At 46.6% G+C, this 24,164-nt stretch overlaps 1 protein-coding gene across 1 annotated transcript in view; it reads left to right on the plus strand.

Annotated features, from left to right (window-relative positions):
- top3a (DNA topoisomerase III alpha) overlaps positions 1-24,164 on the plus strand; it is a 58,859-nt gene that overhangs the window by 32,359 nt on the left and 2,336 nt on the right. Inside the window, exons 12-17 of the mRNA XM_090197961.1 lie at positions 8,295-8,480; positions 9,540-9,669; positions 14,206-14,319; positions 16,828-16,993; positions 17,107-17,253; positions 20,114-20,236. Of these exons, the coding sequence (XP_090054087.1) occupies positions 8,295-8,480; positions 9,540-9,669; positions 14,206-14,319; positions 16,828-16,993; positions 17,107-17,253; positions 20,114-20,236 (866 nt within the window). The remainder of the gene's footprint in view (positions 1-8,294; positions 8,481-9,539; positions 9,670-14,205; positions 14,320-16,827; positions 16,994-17,106; positions 17,254-20,113; positions 20,237-24,164) is intronic.

Here is a 24,164-nt window from a genome sequence, read left to right on the forward strand (position 1 = left end):
AGATTCGATATAGGCCGATAGTTTTTTATATTTTCTGGGTCAAGGTTTGGCTTTTTCAAGAGAGGCTTTATTACTGCCACTTTTAGTGAGTTTGGTACACATCCGGTGGATAGAGAGCCGTTTATTATGTTCAACATAGGAGGGCCAAGCACAGGAAGCAGCTCTTTCAGTAGTTTAGTTGGAATAGGGTCCAGTATGCAGCTTGAAGGTTTAGAGGCCATGATTATTTTCATCATTGTGTCAAGAGATATAGTACTAAAACACTTGAGTGTCTCTCTTGATCCTAGGTCCTGGCAGAGTTGTGCAGACTCAGGACAACTGAGCTTTGAAGGAATACGCAGATTTAAGGAAGAGTCCGTAATTTGCTTTCTAATAATCATAATCTTTTCCTCAAAGAAGTTCAAGAATTTATCACTGCTAAAGTGAAAGTCATCCTCTCTTGGGGAATGCTGCTTTTTAGTTAGCTTTGCGACAGTATCAAAAAGGAATTTCGGATTGTTCTTATTTTCCTCAATTAAGTTAGAAAAATAGGATGATCGAGCAGCAGTAAGGGCTCTTCGGTACTGCACAGTACTGTCTTTCCAAGCTAGTCGGAAGACTTCCAGTTTGGTGTGTCGCCATTTCCGTTCCAATTTTCTGGAAGCTTGCTTCAGAGCTCGGGTATTTTCTGTGTACCAGGGAGCTAGTTTCTTATGAGAAATGTTTTTAGTTTTTAGGGGTGCAACTGCATCTAGGGTATTGCGCAAGGTTAAGTTGAGTTCCTCAGTTAGGTGGTTAACTGATTTTTGTCCTCTGGCGTCCTTGGGTAGACAGAGGGAATCTGGAAGGACATCAAGGAATCTTTGTGTTGTCTGTGAATTTATAGCACGACTTTTGATGATCCTTGGTTGGGGTCTGAGCAGATTATTTGTTGCAATTGCAAACGTAATAAAATGGTGGTCCGATAGTCCAGGATTATGAGGAAAAACATTAAGATCCACAACATTTATTCCATGGGACAAAACTAGGTCCAGTGTATGACTGTGACAGTGAGTGGGTCCAGAGACATGTTGGACAAAACCCACTGAGTCGATGATGGCTCCGAAAGCCTTTTGGAGTGGGTCTGTGGACTTTTCCATGTGAATATTAAAGTCACCAAAGAGTAGAATATTATCCGCTATGACTACAAGGTCCGATAGGAATTCAGGGAACTCAGTGAGGAACGCTGTATATGGCCCAGGAGGCCTGTAAACAGTAGCTATAAAAAGTGATTGAGTAGGCTGCATAGATTTCATGACTAGAAGCTCAAAAGACGAAAATGTCTTTTTTTTTTTTGTAAATTGAAATTTGCTATCGTAAATGTTAGCAACACCTCCGCCTTTGCGGGATGCACGGGGGATATGGTCACTAGTGTAACCAGGAGGTGAGGCCTCATTTAACACAGTAAATTCATCAGGCTTAAGCCATGTTTCAGTCAGGCCAATCACATCAAGATTATGATCAGTGATTAGTTAATTGACTATAATTGCCTTTGAAGTAAGGGATCTAACATTAAGTAGCCCTATTTTGAGATGTGAGGTATCATGATATCTTTCAATAATGACAGGAATGGAGGTGGTCTTTATCCTAGTGAGATTGCTAAGGCGAACACCGCCATGTTTAGTTTTGCCCAACCTAGGTCGAGGCACAGACACGGTCTCAATGGTGATAGCTGAGCTGACTACACTGACTGTGCTAGTGGCAGACTCCACTATGCTGGCAGGCTGGCTAACAGCCTGCTGCCTGGCCTGCACCCTATTTCATTGTGGAGCTAGAGGAGTTAGAGCCCTGTCTATGTTGGTAGATAAAATGAGAGCACCCCTCCAGCTAGGATGGAGTCCATCACTCCTCAGCAGGTCAGGCTTGGTCCTGTTTGTGGGTGAGTCCCAGAAAGAGGGCCAATTATCTACAAATTCTATCTTTTGGGAGGGGCAGAAAACAGTTTTCAACCAGCGATTGAGTTGTGAGACTCTGCTGTAGAGCTCATCACTCCCCCTAACTGGGAGGGGGCCAGAGACAATTACTCGATGCCGACACATCTTTCTAGCTGATTTACACGCAGAAGCTATGTTGCGCTTGGTGATCTCTGACTGTTTCATCCTAACATCGTTGGTGCCGACGTGGATAACAATATCTCTATACTCTCTACACTCGCCAGTTTTAGCTTTAGCCAGCACCATCTTCAGATTAGCCTTAACGTCGGTAGCCCTGCCCCCCGGTAAACAGTGTATGATCGCTGGATGATTCTCAAGTCTAATACTGCGGGTAATGGAGTCGCCAATGACTAGAGTTTTCAATTTGTCAGAGCTAATGGTGGGAAGCTTCGGCGTCTCAGACCCCGTAACGGGAGGAGTAGAGACCAGAGAAGACTCGGCCTCTGACTCCGACCCGCTGCTTAATGGGGAAAACCGGTTGAAAGTTTCTGTCGGCTGAATGAGCGACACCGGTTGAGCGTTCCTACAGCATTTCCTTCCAGAAACCGTGAGAAAGTTGTCCGGCTGCGGGGACTGTGCCAGGGGATTTATACTACTATCTGTACTTACTGGTGGCACAGACGCTGTTTCAGCCTTTCCTACACTGAAATTACCCTTGCCTAGCGATTGCGTCCGAAGCTGGGCTTGTAGCACAGCTATCCTCGCCGTAAGGCGAGTACAGCGACTGCAATTAGAAGGCATCATGTTAATGTTACTACTTAGCTTCGGCTGTTGGAGGTCCTGACGAACCGTGTCCAGATAAAGCGTCCGGAGTGAAAAAGTTGAGTAGGAAAAAACAAAAATATAAACGGTAATTAAAAAGTAAAAACCGTAAATTTGTCAGGTAGCAAAACAGGTTGGCAACAAAACGCACAGCAACTCAAAAACAAGTCTGCTAGTTGTTATGTGGTCCCATGGTGTGTATTGTTATGTGGTCCCATGGTCCCATGGTGTGTATTGTTATGTGGTCCCATGGTGTGTATTGTTATGTGGTCCCATGGTCCCATGGTGTGTATTGTTATGTGGTCCCATGGTCCCATGGTGTGTATTGTTATGTGGTCCCATGGTGTGTATTGTTATGTGGTCCCATGGTGTTTATTGTTATGTGGTCCCATGGTGTGTATTGTTATGTGGTCCCATGGTGTGTATTGTTATGTGGTCCCATGGTGTGTATTGTTATGTGGTCCCATGGTGTGTATTGTTATGTGGTCCCATGGTGTTTATTGTTATGTGGTCCCATGGTGTGTATTGTTATGTGGTCCCATGGTGTGTATTGTTATGTGGTCCCATGGTGTGTATTGTTATGTGGTCCCATGGTGTGTATTGTTATGTGGTCCCATGGTCCCATGGTGTGTATTGTTATGTGGTCCCATGGTGTGTATTGTTATGTGGTCCCATGGTGTGTATTGTTATGTGGTCCCATGGTGTTTATTGTTATGTGGTCCCATGGTCCCATGGTGTGTATTGTTATGTGGTCCCATGGTGTGTATTGTTATGTGGTCCCATGGTGTGTATTGTTATGTGGTCCCATGGTCCCATGGTGTGTATTGTTATGTGGTCCCATGGTGTTTATTGTTATGTGGTCCCATGGTGTGTATTGTTATGTGGTCCCATGGTGTGTATTGTTATGTGGTCCCATGGTGTGTATTGTTATGTGGTCCCATGGTGTGTATTGTTATGTGGTCCCATGGTGTATGTTGTTATGTGGTCCCATGGTCCCATGGTGTGTATTGTTATGTGGTCCCATGGTGTTTATTGTTATGTGGTCCCATGGTGTGTATTGTTATGTGGTCCCATGGTGTGTATTGTTATGTGGTCCCATGGTGTGTATTGTTATGTGGTCCCATGGTGTGTATTGTTATGTGGTCCCATGGTGTGTATTGTTATGTGGTCCCATGGTGTGTATTGTTATGTGGTCCCATGGTGTGTATTGTTATGTGGTCCCATGGTGTGTATTGTTATGTGGTCCCATGGTGTATGTTGTTATGTGGTCCCATGGTCCCATGGTGTGTATTGTTATGTGGTCCCATGGTGTTTATTGTTATGTGGTCCCATGGTGTGTATTGTTATGTGGTCCCATGGTGTGTATTGTTATGTGGTCCCATGGTGTGTATTGTTATGTGGTCCCATGGTGTATGTTGTTATGTGGTCCCATGGTCCCATGGTGTGTATTGTTATGTGGTCCCATGGTGTTTATTGTTATGTGGTCCCATGGTGTTTATTGTTATGTGGTCCCATGGTGTGTATTGTTATGTGGTCCCATGGTGTGTATTGTTATGTGGTCCCATGGTGTGTATTGTTATGTGGTCCCATGGTGTGTATTGTTATGTGGTCCCATGGTGTATGTTGTTATGTGGTCCCATGGTCCCATGGTGTGTATTGTTATGTGGTCCCATGGTGTTTATTGTTATGTGGTCCCATGGTGTGTATTGTTATGTGGTCCCATGGTGTGTATTGTTATGTGGTCCCATGGTGTGTATTGTTATGTGGTCCCATGGTGTGTATTGTTATGTGGTCCCATGGTGTGTATTGTTATGTGGTCCCATGGTCCCATGGTGTGTATTGTTATGTGGTCCCATGGTGTGTATTGTTATGTGGTCCCATGGTGTGTATTGTTATGTGGTCCCATGGTGTGTATTGTTATGTGGTCCCATGGTGTGTATTGTTATGTGGTCCCATGGTGTGTATTGTTATGTGGTCCCATGGTCCCATGGTGTGTATTGTTATGTGGTCCCATGGTGTGTATTGTTATGTGGTCCCATGGTGTGTATTGTTATGTGGTCCCATGGTGTTTATTGTTATGTGGTCCCATGGTCCCATGGTGTGTATTGTTATGTGGTCCCATGGTGTGTATTGTTATGTGGTCCCATGGTGTGTGTTGTTATGTGGTCCCATGGTCCCATGGTGTGTATTGTTATGTGGTCCCATGGTGTTTATTGTTATGTGGTCCCATGGTGTGTATTGTTATGTGGTCCCATGGTGTGTATTGTTATGTGGTCCCATGGTGTGTATTGTTATGTGGTCCCATGGTGTGTATTGTTATGTGGTCCCATGGTGTATGTTGTTATGTGGTCCCATGGTCCCATGGTGTGTATTGTTATGTGGTCCCATGGTGTTTATTGTTATGTGGTCCCATGGTGTGTATTGTTATGTGGTCCCATGGTGTGTATTGTTATGTGGTCCCATGGTGTGTATTGTTATGTGGTCCCATGGTGTGTATTGTTATGTGGTCCCATGGTGTGTATTGTTATGTGGTCCCATGGTCCCATGGTGTGTATTGTTATGTGGTCCCATGGTGTGTATTGTTATGTGGTCCCATGGTGTTTATTGTTATGTGGTCCCATGGTCCCATGGTGTGTATTGTTATGTGGTCCCATGGTGTGTATTGTTATGTGGTCCCATGGTGTGTGTTGTTATGTGGTCCCATGGTGTGTGTTGTTATGTGGTCCCATGGTGTTTATTGTTATGTGGTCCCATGGTCCCATGGTGTGTATTGTTATGTGGTCCCATGGTGTGTATTGTTATGTGGTCCCATGGTGTGTATTGTTATGTGGTCCCATGGTGTTTATTGTTATGTGGTCCCATGGTCCCATGGTGTGTATTGTTATGTGGTCCCATGGTGTGTATTGTTATGTGGTCCCATGGTCCCATGGTGTGTGTTGTTATGTGGTCCCATGGTGTGTATTGTTATGTGGTCCCATGGTGTGTATTGTTATGTGGTCCCATGGTGTGTATTGTTATGTGGTCCCATGGTGTGTATTGTTATGTGGTCCCATGGTGTGTGTTGTTATGTGGTCCCATGGTGTGTGTTGTTATGTGGTCCCATGGTCCCATGGTGTTTATTGTTATGTGGTCCCATGGTGTTTATTGTTATGTGGTCCCATGGTGTGTATTGTTATGTGGTCCCATGGTCCCATGGTGTGTGTTGTTATGTGGTCCCATGGTGTGTATTGTTATGTGGTCCCATGGTGTGTATTGTTATGTGGTCCCATGGTGTGTATTGTTATGTGGTCCCATGGTGTGTATTGTTATGTGGTCCCATGGTCCCATGGTGTGTATTGTTATGTGGTCCCATGGTCCCATGGTGTGTATTGTTATGTGGTCCCATGGTGTTTATTGTTATGTGGTCCCATGGTCCCATGGTGTGTATTGTTATGTGGTCCCATGGTGTGTATTGTTATGTGGTCCCATGGTGTGTATTGTTATGTGGTCCCATGGTCCCATGGTGTGTATTGTTATGTGGTCCCATGGTGTGTATTGTTATGTGGTCCCATGGTCCCATGGTGTTTATTGTTATGTGGTCCCATGGTCCCATGGTGTTTATTGTTATGTGGTCCCATGGTGTGTATTGTTATGTGGTCCCATGGTCCCATGGTGTTTATTGTTATGTGGTCCCATGGTCCCATGGTGTTTATTGTTATGTGGTCCCATGGTCCCATGGTGTTTATTGTTATGTGGTCCCATGGTGTGTATTGTTATGTGGTCCCATGGTGTGTGTTGTTATGTGGTCCCATGGTGTGTGTTGTTATGTGGTCCCATGGTGTTTATTGTTATGTGGTCCCATGGTCCCATGGTGTGTATTGTTATGTGGTCCCATGGTGTGTATTGTTATGTGGTCCCATGGTGTGTATTGTTATGTGGTCCCATGGTGTTTATTGTTATGTGGTCCCATGGTCCCATGGTGTGTATTGTTATGTGGTCCCATGGTGTGTATTGTTATGTGGTCCCATGGTCCCATGGTGTGTGTTGTTATGTGGTCCCATGGTGTGTATTGTTATGTGGTCCCATGGTGTGTATTGTTATGTGGTCCCATGGTGTGTATTGTTATGTGGTCCCATGGTGTGTATTGTTATGTGGTCCCATGGTGTGTGTTGTTATGTGGTCCCATGGTGTGTGTTGTTATGTGGTCCCATGGTCCCATGGTGTTTATTGTTATGTGGTCCCATGGTGTTTATTGTTATGTGGTCCCATGGTGTGTATTGTTATGTGGTCCCATGGTCCCATGGTGTGTGTTGTTATGTGGTCCCATGGTGTGTATTGTTATGTGGTCCCATGGTGTGTATTGTTATGTGGTCCCATGGTCCCATGGTGTGTATTGTTATGTGGTCCCATGGTCCCATGGTGTGTATTGTTATGTGGTCCCATGGTGTTTATTGTTATGTGGTCCCATGGTCCCATGGTGTGTATTGTTATGTGGTCCCATGGTGTGTATTGTTATGTGGTCCCATGGTGTGTATTGTTATGTGGTCCCATGGTCCCATGGTGTGTATTGTTATGTGGTCCCATGGTGTGTATTGTTATGTGGTCCCATGGTCCCATGGTGTTTATTGTTATGTGGTCCCATGGTCCCATGGTGTTTATTGTTATGTGGTCCCATGGTGTGTATTGTTATGTGGTCCCATGGTCCCATGGTGTTTATTGTTATGTGGTCCCATGGTCCCATGGTGTTTATTGTTATGTGGTCCCATGGTCCCATGGTGTTTATTGTTATGTGGTCCCATGGTGTGTATTGTTATGTGGTCCCATGGTGTGTATTGTTATGTGGTCCCATGGTGTGTATTGTTATGTGGTCCCATGGTGTGTATTGTTATGTGGTCCCATGGTGTGTATTGTTATGTGGTCCCATGGTGTGTATTGTTATGTGGTCCCATGGTGTGTATTGTTATGTGGTCCCATGGTGTGTATTGTTATGTGGTCCCATGGTGTTTATTGTTATGTGGTCCCATGGTGTTTATTGTTATGTGGTCCCATGGTGTGTATTGTTATGTGGTCCCATGGTGTTTATTGTTATGTGGTCCCATGGTGTTTATTGTACACAGAGAAATATGGAGTGCAGACCTGGGGTAGCTCATGAAGTCAACTTAGTGTATGTAAACTTCTGACCCACTGGAATTGTGATACAGTAAATTATAAGTGAAATAATCTGTCTGTAAACAATTGTTGGAAAAATGACTTGTGTCAAGCACAAAGTAGATGTCCTAACCGACTTCCCAAAACTATAGTTTGTTAACAATAAATTTGTGGAGTGGTTGAAAAACGAGTTTTAGTGACTCCAACCTAAGTGTATGTAAACTTCCGACTTCAACTGTATCTAGGGACATGGAGACATCGGGACACGGTCTAGGTCTATATAATCTATATAATATAACGTATAATATACTAGTGACTCCAACCTAAGTGTATGTAAAGTTCTGACATCAACTGTATCTACACCAAGTACACCAACCGTGTTCCTGAGTTGACTATCCTGATCTGTAAAACGGTGTTAAGTGGCTAGATCTGAAATGTGTTTTCTGTCTCCAGGGCAACGAGCAGCGTGTGTATGAGTTCATTGTGCGTCACTTCCTGGCGTGCGTATCCCTTGATGCTGTGGGGCAGGAAACGGTGGTCGAGGTGGAAATGGCTCACGAGAGGTTCTCCGCAAACGGCCTCATGATCATCAGGAGGAACTACCTGGACGTGTACCCCTACGACCGCTGGAGCACTAAGGTGGGGGGGGGGGTTCATACCCCTACGACCGCTGGAGCACTAAGGTGGGGGGGGGGGTTCATACCCCTACGACCGCTGGAGCACTAAGGTGGGGGGTCATTTACCACGAGGGTACCGTTATGAACCCCTGGGGGGGGTCATACCCCTACCACCGCTGGAGCACTGAGGTGGGGGGGTCATTTACCACTAAGGTGGGTGGGGGGGGGGGGGCACTAAGGTGGGGTGTCTTTATCACGTTGAATATATGAGGGTCCCGTTATGAACCCCTGGGGGGGTCTTTATCATGTTGAATATATGAGGGTCCCGTTATGAACCCCTGGGGGGTCTTTATCATGTTGAATATATGAGGGTCCCGTTATGAACCCCTGTGGGGGGGGTCTTTATCATGTTGGATATATGAGGGTCCCGTTGTGAACCCCTGGGGGGGTCTTTATCATGTTGAATATATGAGGATCCCGTTATGAACCCCTGGGGGGGGTCTTTATCATGTTGAATATATGAGGGTCCTGTTATGAACCCCTGGGGGGGGTCTTTATCATGTTGGATATATGAGGGTCCCGTTATGAACCCCTGGGGGGGGGGGGGAGGCTTTATCATGTTGAATATATGAGGGTCCCGTTATGAACCCCTGGGGGGGGTCTTTATTATGTTGAATATATGAGGGTCCCGTTATGAACCCCTGGGGGGGGGGTCTTTATCATGTTGGATATATGAGGGTCCCGTTATGAACCCCTGGGGGGGGGTCTTTATCATGTTGAATATATGAGGGTCCCGTTATGAACCCCTGGGGGGGGTCTTTATCATGTTGAATATATGAGGGTGTGATTATGAACCCCTGGGGGGGGGGGGGGGTCTTTATCATGTTGTATATATGAGGGTGTGATTATGAACCCCTGGGGGGGGGGTCTTTATCATGTTGAATATATGAGGGTCCCGTTATGAACCCCTGGGGGGGGGGTCTTTATCATGTTGAATATATGAGGGTGTGAGCCACTGGGGGACTCCACATAATGTTTGTTTGTTAATGTGTGTGTGTGTGTGTGTGTGTGTGTGTTTCAGGTGATCCCAGTGTATGAGCAGGGTAGCCAGTTCCAGCCGTCAGCGATAGAGATGCTGGATGGCCAGACCTCTCCTCCTCAACTCCTCACGGAGGCAGACCTCATATCACTGATGGAGAAACACGGCATCGGTACACACACTACACACACACACACACACACACACACACACACACACACACACACACACACACACACACACACACAGCTGAATATCCAGATGACTATCAGGTTAACTGCAGTGTGTTAGTGGTTAACTGCAGTGTGTTAGTGGTTAACTGCAGTGTGTTAGTGGTTAACTGCAGTGTGTTTTGTTAGTGGTTAACTGCAGTGTGTTTGTTAGTGGTTAACTGCAGTGTGTTTTGTTAGTGGTTAACTGCAGTGTGTTAGTGGTTAACTGCAGTGTGTTTGTTAGTGGTTAACTGCAGTGTGTTAGTGGTTAACTGCAGTGTGTTTGTTAGTGGTTAACTGCAGTGTGTTTGTTAGTGGTTAACTGCAGTGTGTTAGTGGTTAACTGCAGTGTGTTAGTGGTTAACTGCAGTGTGTTAGTGGTTAACTGCAGTGTGTTTGTTAGTGGTTAACTGCAGTGTGTTTGTTAGTGGTTAACTGCAGTGTGTTTGTTAGTGGTTAACTGCAGTGTGTTTGTTAGTGGTTAACTGCTGTGTGTTAGTGGTTAACTGCAGTGTGTTAGTGGTTAACTGCAGTGTGTTTGTTAGTGGTTAACTGCAGTGTGTTTGTTAGTGGTTAACTGCAGTGTGTTTTGTTAGTGGTTAACTGCAGTGTGTTTGTTAGTGGTTAACTGCAGTGTGTTTGTTAGTGGTTAACTGCAGTGTGTTTGTTAGTGGTTAACTGCAGTGTGTTAGTGGTTAACTGCAGTGTGTTAGTGGTTAACTGCAGTGTGTTAGTGGTTAACTGCAGTGTGTTAGTGGTTAACTGCAGTGTGTTAGTGGTTAACTGCAGTGTGTTAGTGGTTAACTGCAGTGTGTTAGTGGTTAACTGCAGTGTGTTAGTGGTTAACTGCAGTGTGTTTGTTAGTGGTTAACTGCAGTGTGTTTTGTTAGTGGTTAACTGCAGTGTGTTTGTTAGTGGTTAACTGCAGTGTGTTTGTTAGTGGTTAACTGCAGTGTGTTTGTTAGTGGTTAACTGCAGTGTGTTTGTTAGTGGTTAACTGCAGTATGTTAGTGGTTAACTGCAGTGTGTTAGTGGTTAACTGCAGTGTGTTAGTGGTTAACTGCAGTGTGTTAGTGGTTAACTGCAGTGTGTTTGTTAGTGGTTAACTGCAGTGTGTTAGTGGTTAACTGCAGTGTGTTTGTTAGTGGTTAACTGCAGTGTGTTTGTTAGTGGTTAACTGCAGTGTGTTTGTTAGTGGTTAACTGCAGTGTGTTTGTTAGTGGTTAACTGCTGTGTGTTAGAGGTTAACTGCAGTGTGTTTGTTAGTGGTTAACTGCAGTGTGTTAGTGGTTAACTGCAGTGTGTTAGTGGTTAACTGCAGTGTGTTAGTGGTTAACTGCAGTGTGTTAGTGGTTAACTGCAGTGTGTTAGTGGTTAACTGCAGTGTGTTAGTGGTTAACTGCAGTGTGTTAGTGGTTAACTGCAGTGTGTTAGTGGTTAACTGCAGTGTGTTTGTTAGTGGTTAACTGCAGTGTGTTTGTTAGTGGTTAACTGCAGTGTGTTTTGTTAGTGGTTAACTGCAGTGTGTTTGTTAGTGGTTAACTGCAGTGTGTTTGTTAGTGGTTAACTGCAGTGTGTTTGTTAGTGGTTAACTGCAGTGTGTTTGTTAGTGGTTAACTGCAGTATGTTAGTGGTTAACTGCAGTGTGTTAGTGGTTAACTGCAGTGTGTTAGTGGTTAACTGCAGTGTGTTAGTGGTTAACTGCAGTGTGTTTGTTAGTGGTTAACTGCAGTGTGTTTGTTAGTGGTTAACTGCAGTGTGTTTGTTAGTGGTTAACTGCAGTGTGTTTGTTAGTGGTTAACTGCAGTGTGTTTGTTAGTGGTTAACTGCAGTGTGTTAGTGGTTAACTGCAGTGTGTTAGTGGTTAACTGCAGTGTGTTTGTTAGTGGTTAACTGCAGTGTGTTTGTTAGTGGTTAACTGCAGTGTGTTTGTTAGTGGTTAACTGCAGTGTGTTTGTTAGTGGTTAACTGCAGTGTGTTTGTTAGTGGTTAACTGCAGTGTGTTTGTTAGTGGTTAACTGCAGTGTGTTTGTTAGTGGTTAACTGCAGTGTGTTAGTGGTTAACTGCAGTGTGTTAGTGGTTAACTGCAGTGTGTTAGTGGTTAACTGCAGTGTGTTAGTGGTTAACTGCAGTGTGTTTGTTAGTGGTTAACTGCAGTGTGTTTGTTAGTGGTTAACTGCAGTGTGTTTTGTTAGTGGTTAACTGCAGTGTGTTTGTTAGTGGTTAACTGCAGTGTGTTTGTTAGTGGTTAACTGCAGTGTGTTTTGTTAGTGGTTAACTGCAGTGTGTTTTGTTAGTGGTTAACTGCAGTGTGTTTTGTTAGTGGTTAACTGCAGTGTGTTTGTTAGTGGTTAACTGCAGTGTGTTTGTTAGTGGTTAACTGCAGTGTGTTAGTGGTTAACTGCAGTGTGTTTGTTAGTGGTTAACTGCAGTGTGTTAGTGGTTAACTGCAGTGTGTTAGTGGTTAACTGCAGTGTGTTTGTTAGTGGTTAACTGCAATGTGTTTGTTAGTGGTTAACTGCAGTGTGTTTGTTAGTGGTTAACTGCAGTGTGTTTGTTAGTGGTTAACTGCAGTGTGTTTGTTAGTGGTTAACTGCAGTGTGTTTGTTAGTGGTTAACTGCAGTGTGTTTGTTAGTGGTTAACTGCAGTGTGTTTGTTAGTGGTTAACTGCAGTGTGTTTGTTAGTGGTTAACTGCATTGTGTTTGTTAGTGGTTAACTGCAGTGTGTTTGTTAGTGGTTAACTGCAGTGTGTTTGTTAGTGGTTAACTGCAGTGTGTTAGTGGTTAACTGCAGTGTGTTTGTTAGTGGTTAACTGCAGTGTGTTAGTGGTTAACTGCAGTGTGTTAGTGGTTAACTGCAGTGTGTTTGTTAGTGGTTAACTGCAGTGTGTTTGTTAGTGGTTAACTGCAGTGTGTTTGTTAGTGGTTAACTGCAGTGTGTTTGTTAGTGGTTAACTGCAGTGTGTTTGTTAGTGGTTAACTGCAGTGTGTTAGTGGTTAACTGCAGTGTGTTTGTTAGTGGTTAACTGCAGTGTGTTTGTTAGTGGTTAACTGCAGTGTGTTTGTTAGTGGTTAACTGCAGTGTGTTAGTGGTTAACTGCAGTGTGTTTGTTAGTGGTTAACTGCAGTATGTTAGTGGTTAACTGCAGTGTGTTTGTTAGTGGTTAACTGCAGTGTGTTTGTTAGTGGTTAACTGCAGTGTGTTTGTTAGTAGTTAACTGCAGTGTGTTTGTTAGTGGTTAACTGCTGTGTGTTTGTTAGTGGTTAACTGCAGTGTGTTAGTGGTTAACTACAGTGTGTTTGTTAGTGGTTAACTGCAGTGTGTTTGTTAGTAGTTAACTGCAGTGTGTTTGTTAGTGGTTAACTGCTGTGTGTTTGTTAGTGGTTAACTGCAGTGTGTTAGTGGTTAACTACAGTGTGTTTGTTAGTGGTTAACTGCAGTGTGTTTGTTAGTGGTTAACTGCAGTGTGTTTGTTAGTGGTTAACTGCAGTGTGTTTGTTAGTGGTTAACTGCAGTGTGTTTGTTAGTGGTTAACTGCAGTGTGTTAGTGGTTAACTGCAGTGTGTTTGTTAGTGGTTAACTGCAGTGTGTTTGTTAGTGGTTAACTGCAGTGTGTTTGTTAGTGGTTAACTGCAGTGTGTTTGTTAGTGGTTAACTGCAGTGTGTTAGTGGTTAACTGCAGTATGTTTGATAGTGGTTAACTGCAGTGTGTTTGTTAGTGGTTAACTGCAGTGTGTTAGTGGTTAACTGCAGTGTGTTTGTTAGTGGTTAACTGCAGTGTGTTTGATAGTGGTTAACTGCAGTGTGTTTGATAGTGGTTAACTGCAGTGTGTTAGTGGTTAACTGCAGTGTGTTTGATAGTGGTTAACTGCAGTGTGTTTGTTAGTGGTTAACTACAGTGTGTTTGTTAGTGGTTAACTGCAGTGTGTTAGTGGTTAACTGCAGTGTGTTTGTTAGTGGTTAACTGCTGTGTGTTAGTGGTTAACTGCAGTGTGTTAGTGGTTAACTGCTGTGTGTTAGTGGTTAACTGCTGTGTGTTAGTGGTTAACTGCAGTGTGTTAGTGGTTAACTACAGTGTGTTTGTTAGTGGTTAACTGCAGTGTGTTAGTGGTTAACTGCAGTGTGTGTGTTAGTGGTTAACTGCAGTGTGTGTGTTAGTGGTTAACTGCAGTGTGTTAGTGGTTAACTGCAGTGTGTTTGTTAGTGGTTAACTGCAGTGTGTGTGTTAGTGGTTAACTGCAGTGTGTTAGTGGTTAACTGCAGTGTGTTTGTTAGTGGTTAACTGCAGTGTGTTTGTTAGTGGTTAACTGCAGTGTGTTTGTTAGTGGTTAACTGCAGTGTGTTAGTGGTTAACTGCAGTGTGTTTGTTAGTGGTTAACTGCAGTGTGTGTGTTAGTGGTTAACTGCAGTGTGTTTGTTAGTGGTTAACTGCAGTGTGTTAGTGGTTAACTGCAGTGTGTTTGTTAGTGGTTAACTGCAGTGTGTTTTAACAGGTACGGATGCCACCCACGCAGATCACATTGAGACCATAAAGAGCCGTATGTACGTGGGACTAACAGCTGATCAGAGGTTTCTACCAGGAGAACTGGGGATGGGACTGGTGGAGGGTAGGTATTGGGGGGAAGGGTGGTATAGGGTAGGTACGGGGGACTGGTGGAGGGTAGGTCCGGGGACTGGTGGGGGGTAGGTACGGGGGACTGGTGGAGGGTAGGTCCGGGGGACTGGTGGAGGGTAGGTCCGGGGACTGGTGGAGGGTAGGTACGGGGGGAAAGGGGTGGGTGTGGAGGGTAGGTACGAGGGGATGGGACTGGTGGAGGGTAGGCACGAGGGGATGGGACTGGTGGAGGGTAGGTACGGGGGGAAAGGGGTGGGTGTGGAGAGTAGGTACGAGGGGATGGGACTGGTGGAGGGTAGATAGTGGGGGAAAGGACTGGTTGAGGGCAGATAGTGGGGGAAGCGACTGGTGGAGGGTAGGTACGTACGGGGGGAAGGGACTGTTGGAGGGTAGGTACGGGGTTGATGGGGGGTGGAGGGTAGGTACGGGGGGGAAGGGACTGGTGGAGGGTAGGTACGGGGGAGAAGGGACTGGTGGAGGGTAGGTACGGGGGGAAGGGACTGGTGGAGGGTAGGTACGGGGGGAAGGGACTGGTGGAGGGTAGGTACAGGGGAAGGGACTGGTGGAGGATAGGTACAGGGGGAAGGGACTGGTGGAGGGTAGGTACGGGGTTGATGGGGGGTGGAGGGTAGGTATGGGGGGAAGGGACTCGTGGAGGGTAGGTACGGGGGGAAGGGACTGGTGGAGGGTAGGTACAGTGCGGAAGGGGGGTAGAGGGTAGGTACGGGGGGAAGGGACTGGTGGAGGGTAGGTACGGGGGGGGGCTGGTGGAGGGTAGGTACGGGGGGGAAGGGACTGGTAGAGGGTAGGTACGTGGGACTGGTGGAGGGTATGTATGGGGGGGTGGAGGGTAGGTACGGGGGGGAAGGGACTGGTGGAGGGTAGGTACGGGGGGGAAGGGACTGGTAGAGGGTAGGTACGTGGGACTGGTGGAGGGTATGTATGGGGGGGTGGAGGGTAGGTACGGGGGGGAAGGGACTGGTGGAGGGTAGGTACGGGGGGATGGAGGGTAGGTACGGGGGAAGGGACTGGTGGAGGGTAGGTACGGGGGAAGGGACTGGTGGAGGGTAGGTACGGGGGGATGGGGGGTGAAGGATAGGTACGGGGGGAAGGGACTGTTGGAGAGTAGGTACGGGGGAAGGGACTGGTGGAGGGTAGGTACGGGGGGAAGGGACTGGTGGAGGGTAGGTACAGTGCAGAAGGGGGGTAGAGGGTAGGTACGGGGGGAAGGGACTGGTGGAGGGTAGGTACGGGGGACTGGTGGAGGGTAGGTACGGGGGGGGGGCTGGTGGAGGGTAGGTACAGTGCGGAAGGGGGGTAGAGGGTAGGTACGGGGGGAAGGGACTGGTGGAGGGTAGGTACGGGGGGGGCTGGTGGAGGGTAGGTACGGGGGGGAAGGGACTGGTAGAGGGTAGGTACTTGGGACTGGTGGAGGGTAGGTATGGGGGGGTGGAGGGTAGGTACGGGGGGGAAGGGACTGGTGGAGGGTAGGTACGGGGGGGAAGGGACTGGTGGAGGGTAGGTACGGGGGGGTGGAGGGTAGGTACGGGGGGAAGGGACTGGTGGAGGGTAGGTACGGGGGAAGGGACTGGTGGAGGGTAGGTACGGGGGGATGGGGGGTGAAGGATAGGTACGGGGGGAAGGGACTGTTGGAGAGTAGGTACGGGGGAAGGGACTGGTGGAGGGTAGGTACAGGGGGAAGGGACTGGTGGAGGGTAGGTACAGTGCAGAAGGGGGGTAGAGGGTAGGTACGGGGGAAGGGACTGGTGGAGGGTAGGTACGGGGGACTGGTGGAGGGTAGGTACGGGGGGAAGGGACTGGTAGAGGGTAGGTACGGGGGACTGGTGGAGGGTAGGTACAGGGGGGGTGGAGGGTAGGTACGGGGGGAGGGACTGGTGGAGGGTAGGTACGGGGGGAAGGGACTGGTGGAGGGTAGGTACGGGGGGGTGGAGGGTAGGTACGGGGGGAAGGGACTGGTGGAAGGTAGGTACGGGGGGAAGGGACTGGTAGAGGGTAGGTACGGGGGACTGGTGGAGGGTAGGTACAGGGGGGGTGGAGGGTAGGTACGGGGGGAGGGACTGGTGGAGGGTAGGTACGGGGGGAAGGGACTGGTGGAGGGTAGGTACGGGGGGGTGGAGGGTAGGTACGGGGGGAAGGGACTGGTGGAAGGTAGGTACGGGGGAAGGGACTGGTGGAGGGTAGGTACGGGGGGGGGAGGCTGGTGGAGGGTAGGTACGGGGGGGAAGGGACTGGTAGAGGGTAGGTACAGGGGACTGGTGGAGGGTAGGTACGGGGGGATGGGGGGGTGGAGGGTAGGTACGGGGGGAAGGGACTGGTGGAGGGTAGGTATGGGGTTGATGGGGGATGGATCAGAGAGTCTGCTAAATGACTCACTGCTTTAGTGGCTTTGGATAAGAGAGTCTGCTAAATGACTCACTACTGTAGTGGCTTTGGATAAGAGAGTCTGCTAAATGACTCCGATGTGAATGTGTGTCTGTAGGTTATAACTCCATGGGGTATGAGATGTCTAAGCCACACCTGCGGGCGGAGCTGGAGGCGGACCTGAAGCTGGTATCGGAGGGGAGGAAGGACAAACAGAGCGTGTTGAGACACCACATTCAAAAATACAAGACGGTCTTCGTAGAGTCTGTTAAGAAAGCCAAGAGGTGAAACACACACACACACACACACACACATACAGTGTATATACACACACACACACAGTGTATACATACAGACACACAGCAGTTGTAATGTGTTGTTTCTTGTCGTCTCTCAGGTTGGACGAGGCTCTGTCTATCTATCTGGGCGCTGCCCAGGAGTTCAGCGAATCAGAGCAGCAGGATATGGAAATGCCCCTCCCAGTCAGGAAATGTCCTCAGTGTGGGCGGGACATGGTGCTGCGGAGGAGGAAGGAGGGGAACGGGTGAGACGGGGGAGACAGATTAGACGAGGACACTAGGGGAAGGGATGAGACGGGGGAGATTGGGGAAGGGTGGAGACTGGGGGGAGGGATGAGACTGGGGGACGGAGGAGATTGGGGAAGGGTGGAGACTGAGGGAGACAAACTTTATGAAGGAAGGTTGGTTCTGTTGGGAAGGAAGGTTGGTTCTGTTGGGACGGAAGGTTGGTTCTGTTGGGACAGAAGGTTGGTTCTGTTGGGACGGAAGGTTGGTTCTGTTGTGAAGGAAGGTTGGTTCTGTTGTGACGGAAGGTTGGTTCTGTTGGGACGGAAGGTTGGTTCTGTTGGGAAGGAAAGTTGGTTCTGTTGGGAAGGAAGGTTGGTTCTGTTGGGAAGGAAGGTTGGTTCTGTTGGGAAGGAAGGTTGGTTCTGTTGGGAAGGAAGGTTGGTTCTGTTGGGAAGGAAGGTTGGTTCTGTTGTTGTGAAGGAAGGTTGGTTCTGTTGTTGTGAAGGAAGGTAGGTTTTGTTGTTGTGAATGACGGTTGGTTCTGTTGGGAAGGAAGGTTGGTTCTGTTGTGAAGGAAGGTTGGTTCTGTTGTGAAGGAAGGTTGGTTCTGTTGTGAAGGAAGGTTGGTTCTGTTGTGAAGGAAGGTTTGTTTTGTTGTTGTGGCGGAAGTACGGTTTGTTTTGTTGTTGTGAAGGAAGGTTCGTTCTGTTTTGCGGAAGGAAGGTTCGTTCTGTTGTTGTGAAGGAAGGAAGGTTCGTTTTGTTGTTGTGGAGGAAGTACGGTTAGTTCTGTTGTTGTGAAGGAAGGACTGTTTGTTTTGTTGTTGTGAAGGAAGGAAGGAAGGTTCGTTTTGTTGTTGTGAAGGAAGGAAGGAAGGAAGGAAGGAAGGAAGGTTGGTTCTGTTGTTGTGAAGGAAGGTTGGTTCTGTTGTTGTGAAGGAAGGTTGGTTCTGTTGTGAAGGAAGGTTGGTTCTGTTGTGAAGGAAGGTTTGTTTTGTCGTTGTGAAGGAAGGTTGGTTCTGTTGTTGTGAAGGAAGGTTGGTTCTGTTGTGAAGAAAGGTTGGTTCTGTTGTGAAGGTTTGTTTTGTTGTTGTGAAGGAAGGACTGTTTTGTTGTTGTGAAGGAAGGAAGGAAGGAAGGTTAGTTTTGTTGTGAAGGAAGGTTAGTTTTGTTGTGAAGGAAGGTTGGTTCTGTTGTGAAGGAAAGTTTGTTTTGTTGTTTTGAAGGAAGGATTGTTCGTTCTGTTGTTATGAAGGAAGGTCTGTTTTGTTGTTATGAAGGAAGGTCTGTTTTGTTGTTGTGAAGGAAGGAAGGTTTGTTTTGTTGTTGTGAAAGAAGGTTTGTTTGGTTGTTGTGAAAGAAGGTTTGTTTGGTTGTTGTGAAGGAAGGAAGGTCCGTTTTGTTGTTGTGAAGGAAGGTTTGTTTTGTTGTTGTGAAGGAAGGAAGGTTCGTTTTGTTGTTGTGAAGGAAGGAAGGTTCATTTTGTTGTTGTGAAGGAAGGAAGGTTAGTTTTGTTGTTGTGGAGGAAGTACGGTTTGTTTTGTTGTTGTGAAGGAAGGTTTGTTCTGTTTTGGGGAAGGAAGGTTCGTTCTGTTGTTGTGAAGGAAGGAAGGTTTGTTTTGTTGTTGTGGAGGAAGTACGGTTAGTTCTGTTGTTGTGAAGGAAGGACGGTTCGTTTTGTTGTTGTGAAGGAAGGAAGGAAGGTTTGTTTTGTTGTTGTGAAGGAAGGAAGGAAGGTTGGTTCTGTTGTTGTGAAGGAAGGTTGGTTGGTTCTGTTGTGAAGGAAGGTTGGTTCTGTTGTGAAGGAAGGTTTGTTTTGTTGTTGTGAAGGAAGGACTGTTTTGTTGTTGTGAAGGAAGGAAGGAAGGTTAGTTTTGTTGTGAAGGAAGGTTAGTTTTGTTGTGAAGGAAGGTTGGTTCTGTTGTGAAGGAAAGTTTGTTTTGTTTTTTGGAAGGAAGGATTGTTCGTTCTGTTGTTATGAAGGAAGGTCTGTTTTGTTGTTATGAAGGAAGGTCTGTTTTGTTGTTGTGAAGGAAGGTTTGTTTTGTTGTTGTGAAAGAAGGTTTGTTTGGTTGTTGTGAAGGAAGGTTTGTTTTGTTGTTGTGAAGGAAGGAAGGAAGGAAGGAAGGAAGGTTAGTTTTGTTGTTGTGAAGGAAGGAAGGAAGGTTTGTTTTGTTGTTGTGAAGGAGGGAAGGTTTGTTTTGTTGTTGTGAAAGAAGGTTTGTTTTGTTGTTGTGAAGGAAGGTTAGTTTTGTTGTTGTGAAGGAAGGAAGGTCCGTTTTGTTGTTGTTGAGGAAGGAAGGTTTGTTTTGTTGTTGTGAAGGAGGAAGGAAGGTTTGTTTTGTTGTTGTGAAGGAGGGAAGGTTTGTTTTGTTGTTGTGAAAGAAGGTTAATTTTGTTGTTGTGAAGGAAGGACAGTTTGTTTTGTTGTTGTGAAGGAAGGAAGGTTTGTTTTGTTGTTGTGAAGGAAGGAAGGTTTGTTTTGTTGTTGTGAAGGAAGGACAGTTTGTTTTGTTGTTGTGAAGGAGGGAAGGTTTGTTTTGTTGTTGTGAAGGAGGGAAGGTTTGTTTTGTTGTTGTGAAGGAGGGAAGGTTTGTTTTGTTGTTGTGAAGGAAGGACAGTTCGTTTTGTTGTTGTGAAGGAAGGTTCGTTCTGTTTTGGGGAAGGAAGATTTGTTCTGTTGTTGTGAAGGAAGGTTCGTTCTGTTTTGGGGAAGGAAGATTCGTTCTGTTGTTCTTCCTCAACAACTTTTTCTCTGAACTTTTCCAAACTGACATTTTGACCACTTTCACAACATTTTACCCAACGTCTTGGAGGGTATACACTCGTAGTCTGCTTCTATGCTATTCAATATCTTCCAATCCTCTCTCTCTAACAGGAAGTACCTGGCCTGCGTTGGTTACCCAGAATGCAAGTGTTCCGTGTGGTTTCCGGACACGGTGTTAGAGGTCAACAGAGACGAGTCTGTCTGTCCCACCTGTCAGCCTCGCCCCGTTCACATGTAGGTATCGGTCTGTCTGTCTGTTATACCTGTCTGTCTGTCCCACCTGTCAGCCTCGCCCCGTTCACATGTAGGTATCTGTCTGTCTGTCTGTCTGTCTGTTATACCTGTCTGTCTGCCTGCCTGCTTGTCTGCCTGCCCGCCCTGATGGTAGTGGAGACAGTGATATAAACCAGCCACATCAAAGAGTCCTGATGGAGACATCAGTACAGATATCTTGGTATTGTCCTTGATAGCAAACTGAGTTTTGAAGCCAATCTGAGGAATCTCTCCAGTTTCAGAGTGGACGAGGCCCTGATGACCGTCTGTTACAGATGGTTAATTTAGTCCATTCTAACGTTCAGGGCCGTCTGTTACAGATGGTTAATTTAATCCATTCTAACATTCAGGGCCGTCTGTTACAGATGGTTAATTTAACCCATTCTAACGTTCAGGGCCGTCTGTTACAGATGGTTAATTTAATCCATTCTAACATTCAGGGCCGTCTGTTACAGATGGTTCATTTAATCCATTCTAACATTCAGGGCCGTCTGTTACAGATGGTTCATTTAATCCATTCTAACATTCAGGGCCGTCTGTTACAGATGGTTAATTTAATCCATTCTAACATTCAGGGCCGTCTGTTACAGATGGTTCATTTAATCCATTCTAACATTCAGGGCCGTCTGTTACAGATGGTTCATTTAATCCATTCTAACATTCAGGGCCGTCTGTTACAGATGGTTCATTTAATCCATTCTAACATTCAGGGCCGTCTGTTACAGATGGTTCATTTAACCCATTCTAACATTCAGGGCTGTCTGTTACAGATGGTTCATTTAACCCATTCTAACATTCAGGGCCATCTGTTACAGATGGTTCATTTAACCCATTCTAACATTCAGGGCAGTCTGTTACAGATGGTTCATTTAACCCATTCTAACATTCAGCGCCGTCTGTTACAGATGGTTCATTTAACCCATTCTAACATTCAGGGCAGTCTGTTACAGATGGTTCATTTAACCCATTCTAACATTCAGCGCCGTCTGTTACAGATGGTTCATTCAGGGCCATCTGTTACAGATGGTTCATTTAATCCATTCTAACGTTCAGGGCCGTCTGTTACAGATGATTCATTTAACCCATTCTAACATTCAGGGCCGTCTGTTACAGATGGTTCATTTAATCCATTCTAACGTTCAGGGCCGTCTGTTACAGATGGTTCATTTAATCCATTCTAACGTTCGGGGCCGTCTGTTACAGATGGTTCATTTAATCCATTCTAACATTCAGGGCCGTCTGTTACAGATGGTTCATTTAACCCATTTTAACATTCAGGGCTGTCTGTTACAGATGGTTAATTTAATCCATTCTAACGTTCAGGGCCGTCTGTTACAGATGGTTCATTTAATCCATTCTAACATTCAGGGCTGTCTGTTACAGATGGTTCATTTAATCCATTCTAACGTTCAGGGCCGTCTGTTACAGATGGTTCATTTAATCCATCTGCTGGCGCTACGGAGGCGTTTGTTTCCGTCATGTAAAAACTGTCCCACTGCCATTCTCCAGTGCTAATTCCAGATTCAGCAAATTACCTGTCTAACATCAAGTCGCTTGAGCTGAGGGGGGAGGGGTGGTCATTGTTGAGGGGGGATGGGTGGTCATTGTTGAGGGGGGATGGGTGGTCATATTTGAGGGGGGAGGGGTGGTCATATTTGAGGGGGGAGGGGTGGTCATAGCTGAGCTGAGGGGGGAGGGGTGGTCATAGCTGAGCTGAGGGGGGATGGGTGGTCATATTTGAGGGGGGAGGGGTGGTCATATTTGAGGGGGGAGGGGTGGTCATATTTGAGGGGGGAGGGGTGGTCATAGCTGAGCTGAGGGGGGAGGGGTGGTCATAGCTGAGCTGAGGGGGGATGGGTGGTCATATTTGAGGGGGGAGGGTGGTCATATTTGAGGGGGGAGGGGTGGTCATAGCTGAGCTGAGGGGGGAGGGGTGGTCATAGCTGAGCTGAGGGGGGAGGGGTGGTCATAGCTGAGCTGAGGGGGGAGGGGTGGTCATATCTGAGGGGGGAGGGGTGGTCATAGCTGAGCTGAGGGGGAGGGGTGGTCATAGCTGAGCTGAGGGGGGAGGGGTGGTCATAGCTGAGCTGAGGGGGGAGGGGTGGTCATATTTGAGGTGGGATGGGTTGTAATATTTGAGGGGGGATGGGTGGTCATATTTGAGGGGGGATGGGTTGTAATATTTGAGGGGGGATGGGTTGTAATATTTGAGGGGGGATGGGTGGTAATATTTGAGGGGGGATGGGTGGTAATATTTGAGGGGGGATGGGTGGTAATATTTGAGGGGGGATGGGTGGTAATATTTGAGGGGGGATGGGTGGTAATATTTGAGGGGGGATGGGTGGTAATATTTGAGGGGGGATGGGTGGTAATATTTGAGGGGGGATGGGTTGTAATATTTGAGGGGGGATGGGTGGTAATATTTGAGGGGGGATGGGTGGTAATATTTGAGGGGGGATGGGTGGTAATATTTGAGGGGGGATGGGTGGTAATATTTGAGGGGGGATGGGTGGTAATATTTGAGGGGGGATGGGTGGTAATATTTGAGGGGGGATGGGTTGTAATATTTGAGGGGGGATGGGTGGTAATATTTGAGGGGGGATGGGTGGTAATATTTGAGGGGGGATGGGTGGTAATATTTGAGATGGGATGGGTGGTCATATTTGAGGGGGGATGGGCTGTAATATTTGAGGGGGGATGGGCTGTAATATTTGAGGGGGGATGGGTGGTCATATTTGAGGGGGGATGGGTGGTCATATTTGAGGGGGGATGGGTGGTAATATTTGAGATGGGATGGGTGGTCATATTTGAGGGGGGATGGGCTGTAATATTTGAGGGGGGATGGGTGGTCATATTTGAGGGGGGATGGGTGGTCATATTTGAGGGGGGATGGGTGGTCATATTTGAGGGGGGATGGGTGGTCATATTTGAGGGGGGATGGGTGGTCATATTTGAGGGGGGATGGGTGGTCATATTTGAGGGGGGATGGGTGGTAATATTTGAGGGGGGATGGGTTGTAATATTTGAGGGGGGGATGGGTGGTAATATTTGAGATGGGATGGGTGACAGACTACTGTCTCCTCTGATATTTAATAACCTATCAATGGACTGGGACAGACTACTGTCTCCTCTGATATTTAATAACCTATCGATGGACTGGGACAGACTACTGTCTCCTCTGATATTTAATAACCTATCAATGGACTGGGACAGACTACTGTCTCCTCTGATATTTAATAACCTATCAATGGACTGGGACAGACTACTGTCTCCTCTGATATGTAATAAACTATCGATCCCCAATGGACTGGGACAGACTACTGTCTCCTCTGATATTTAATAACCTATCAATGGACTGGGACAGACTACTGTCTCCTCTGATATTTAATAACCTATCAATGGACTGGGACAGACTACTGTCTCCTCTGATATTTAATAACCTATCGATGGACTGGGACAGACTACTGTCTCCTCTGATATTTAATAACCTATCGATGGACTGGGACAGACTACTGTCTCCTCTGATATTTAATAACCTATCAATGGACTGGGACAGACTACTGTCTCCTCTGATATTTAATAACCTATCGATGGACTGGGACAGACTACTGTCTCCTCTGATATTTAATAACCTATCAATGGACTGGGACAGACTACTGTCTCCTCTGATATTTAATAACCTATCAATGGACTGGGACAGACTACTGTCTCCTCTGATATTTAATAACCTATCGATGGACTGGGACAGACTACTGTCTCCTCTGATATTTAATAACCTATCAATGGACTGGGACAGACTACTGTCTCCTCTGATATTTAATAACCTATCAATGGACTGGGACAGACTACTGTCTCCTCTGATATTTAATAACCTATCGATGGACTGCCC

This window comes from Oncorhynchus mykiss, chromosome 13, assembly GCF_057628025.1.
Source record: "Oncorhynchus mykiss isolate SJ-2025 chromosome 13, ASM5762802v1, whole genome shotgun sequence".
NCBI classification, from domain to species: Eukaryota; Metazoa; Chordata; class Actinopteri; order Salmoniformes; family Salmonidae; genus Oncorhynchus; species Oncorhynchus mykiss.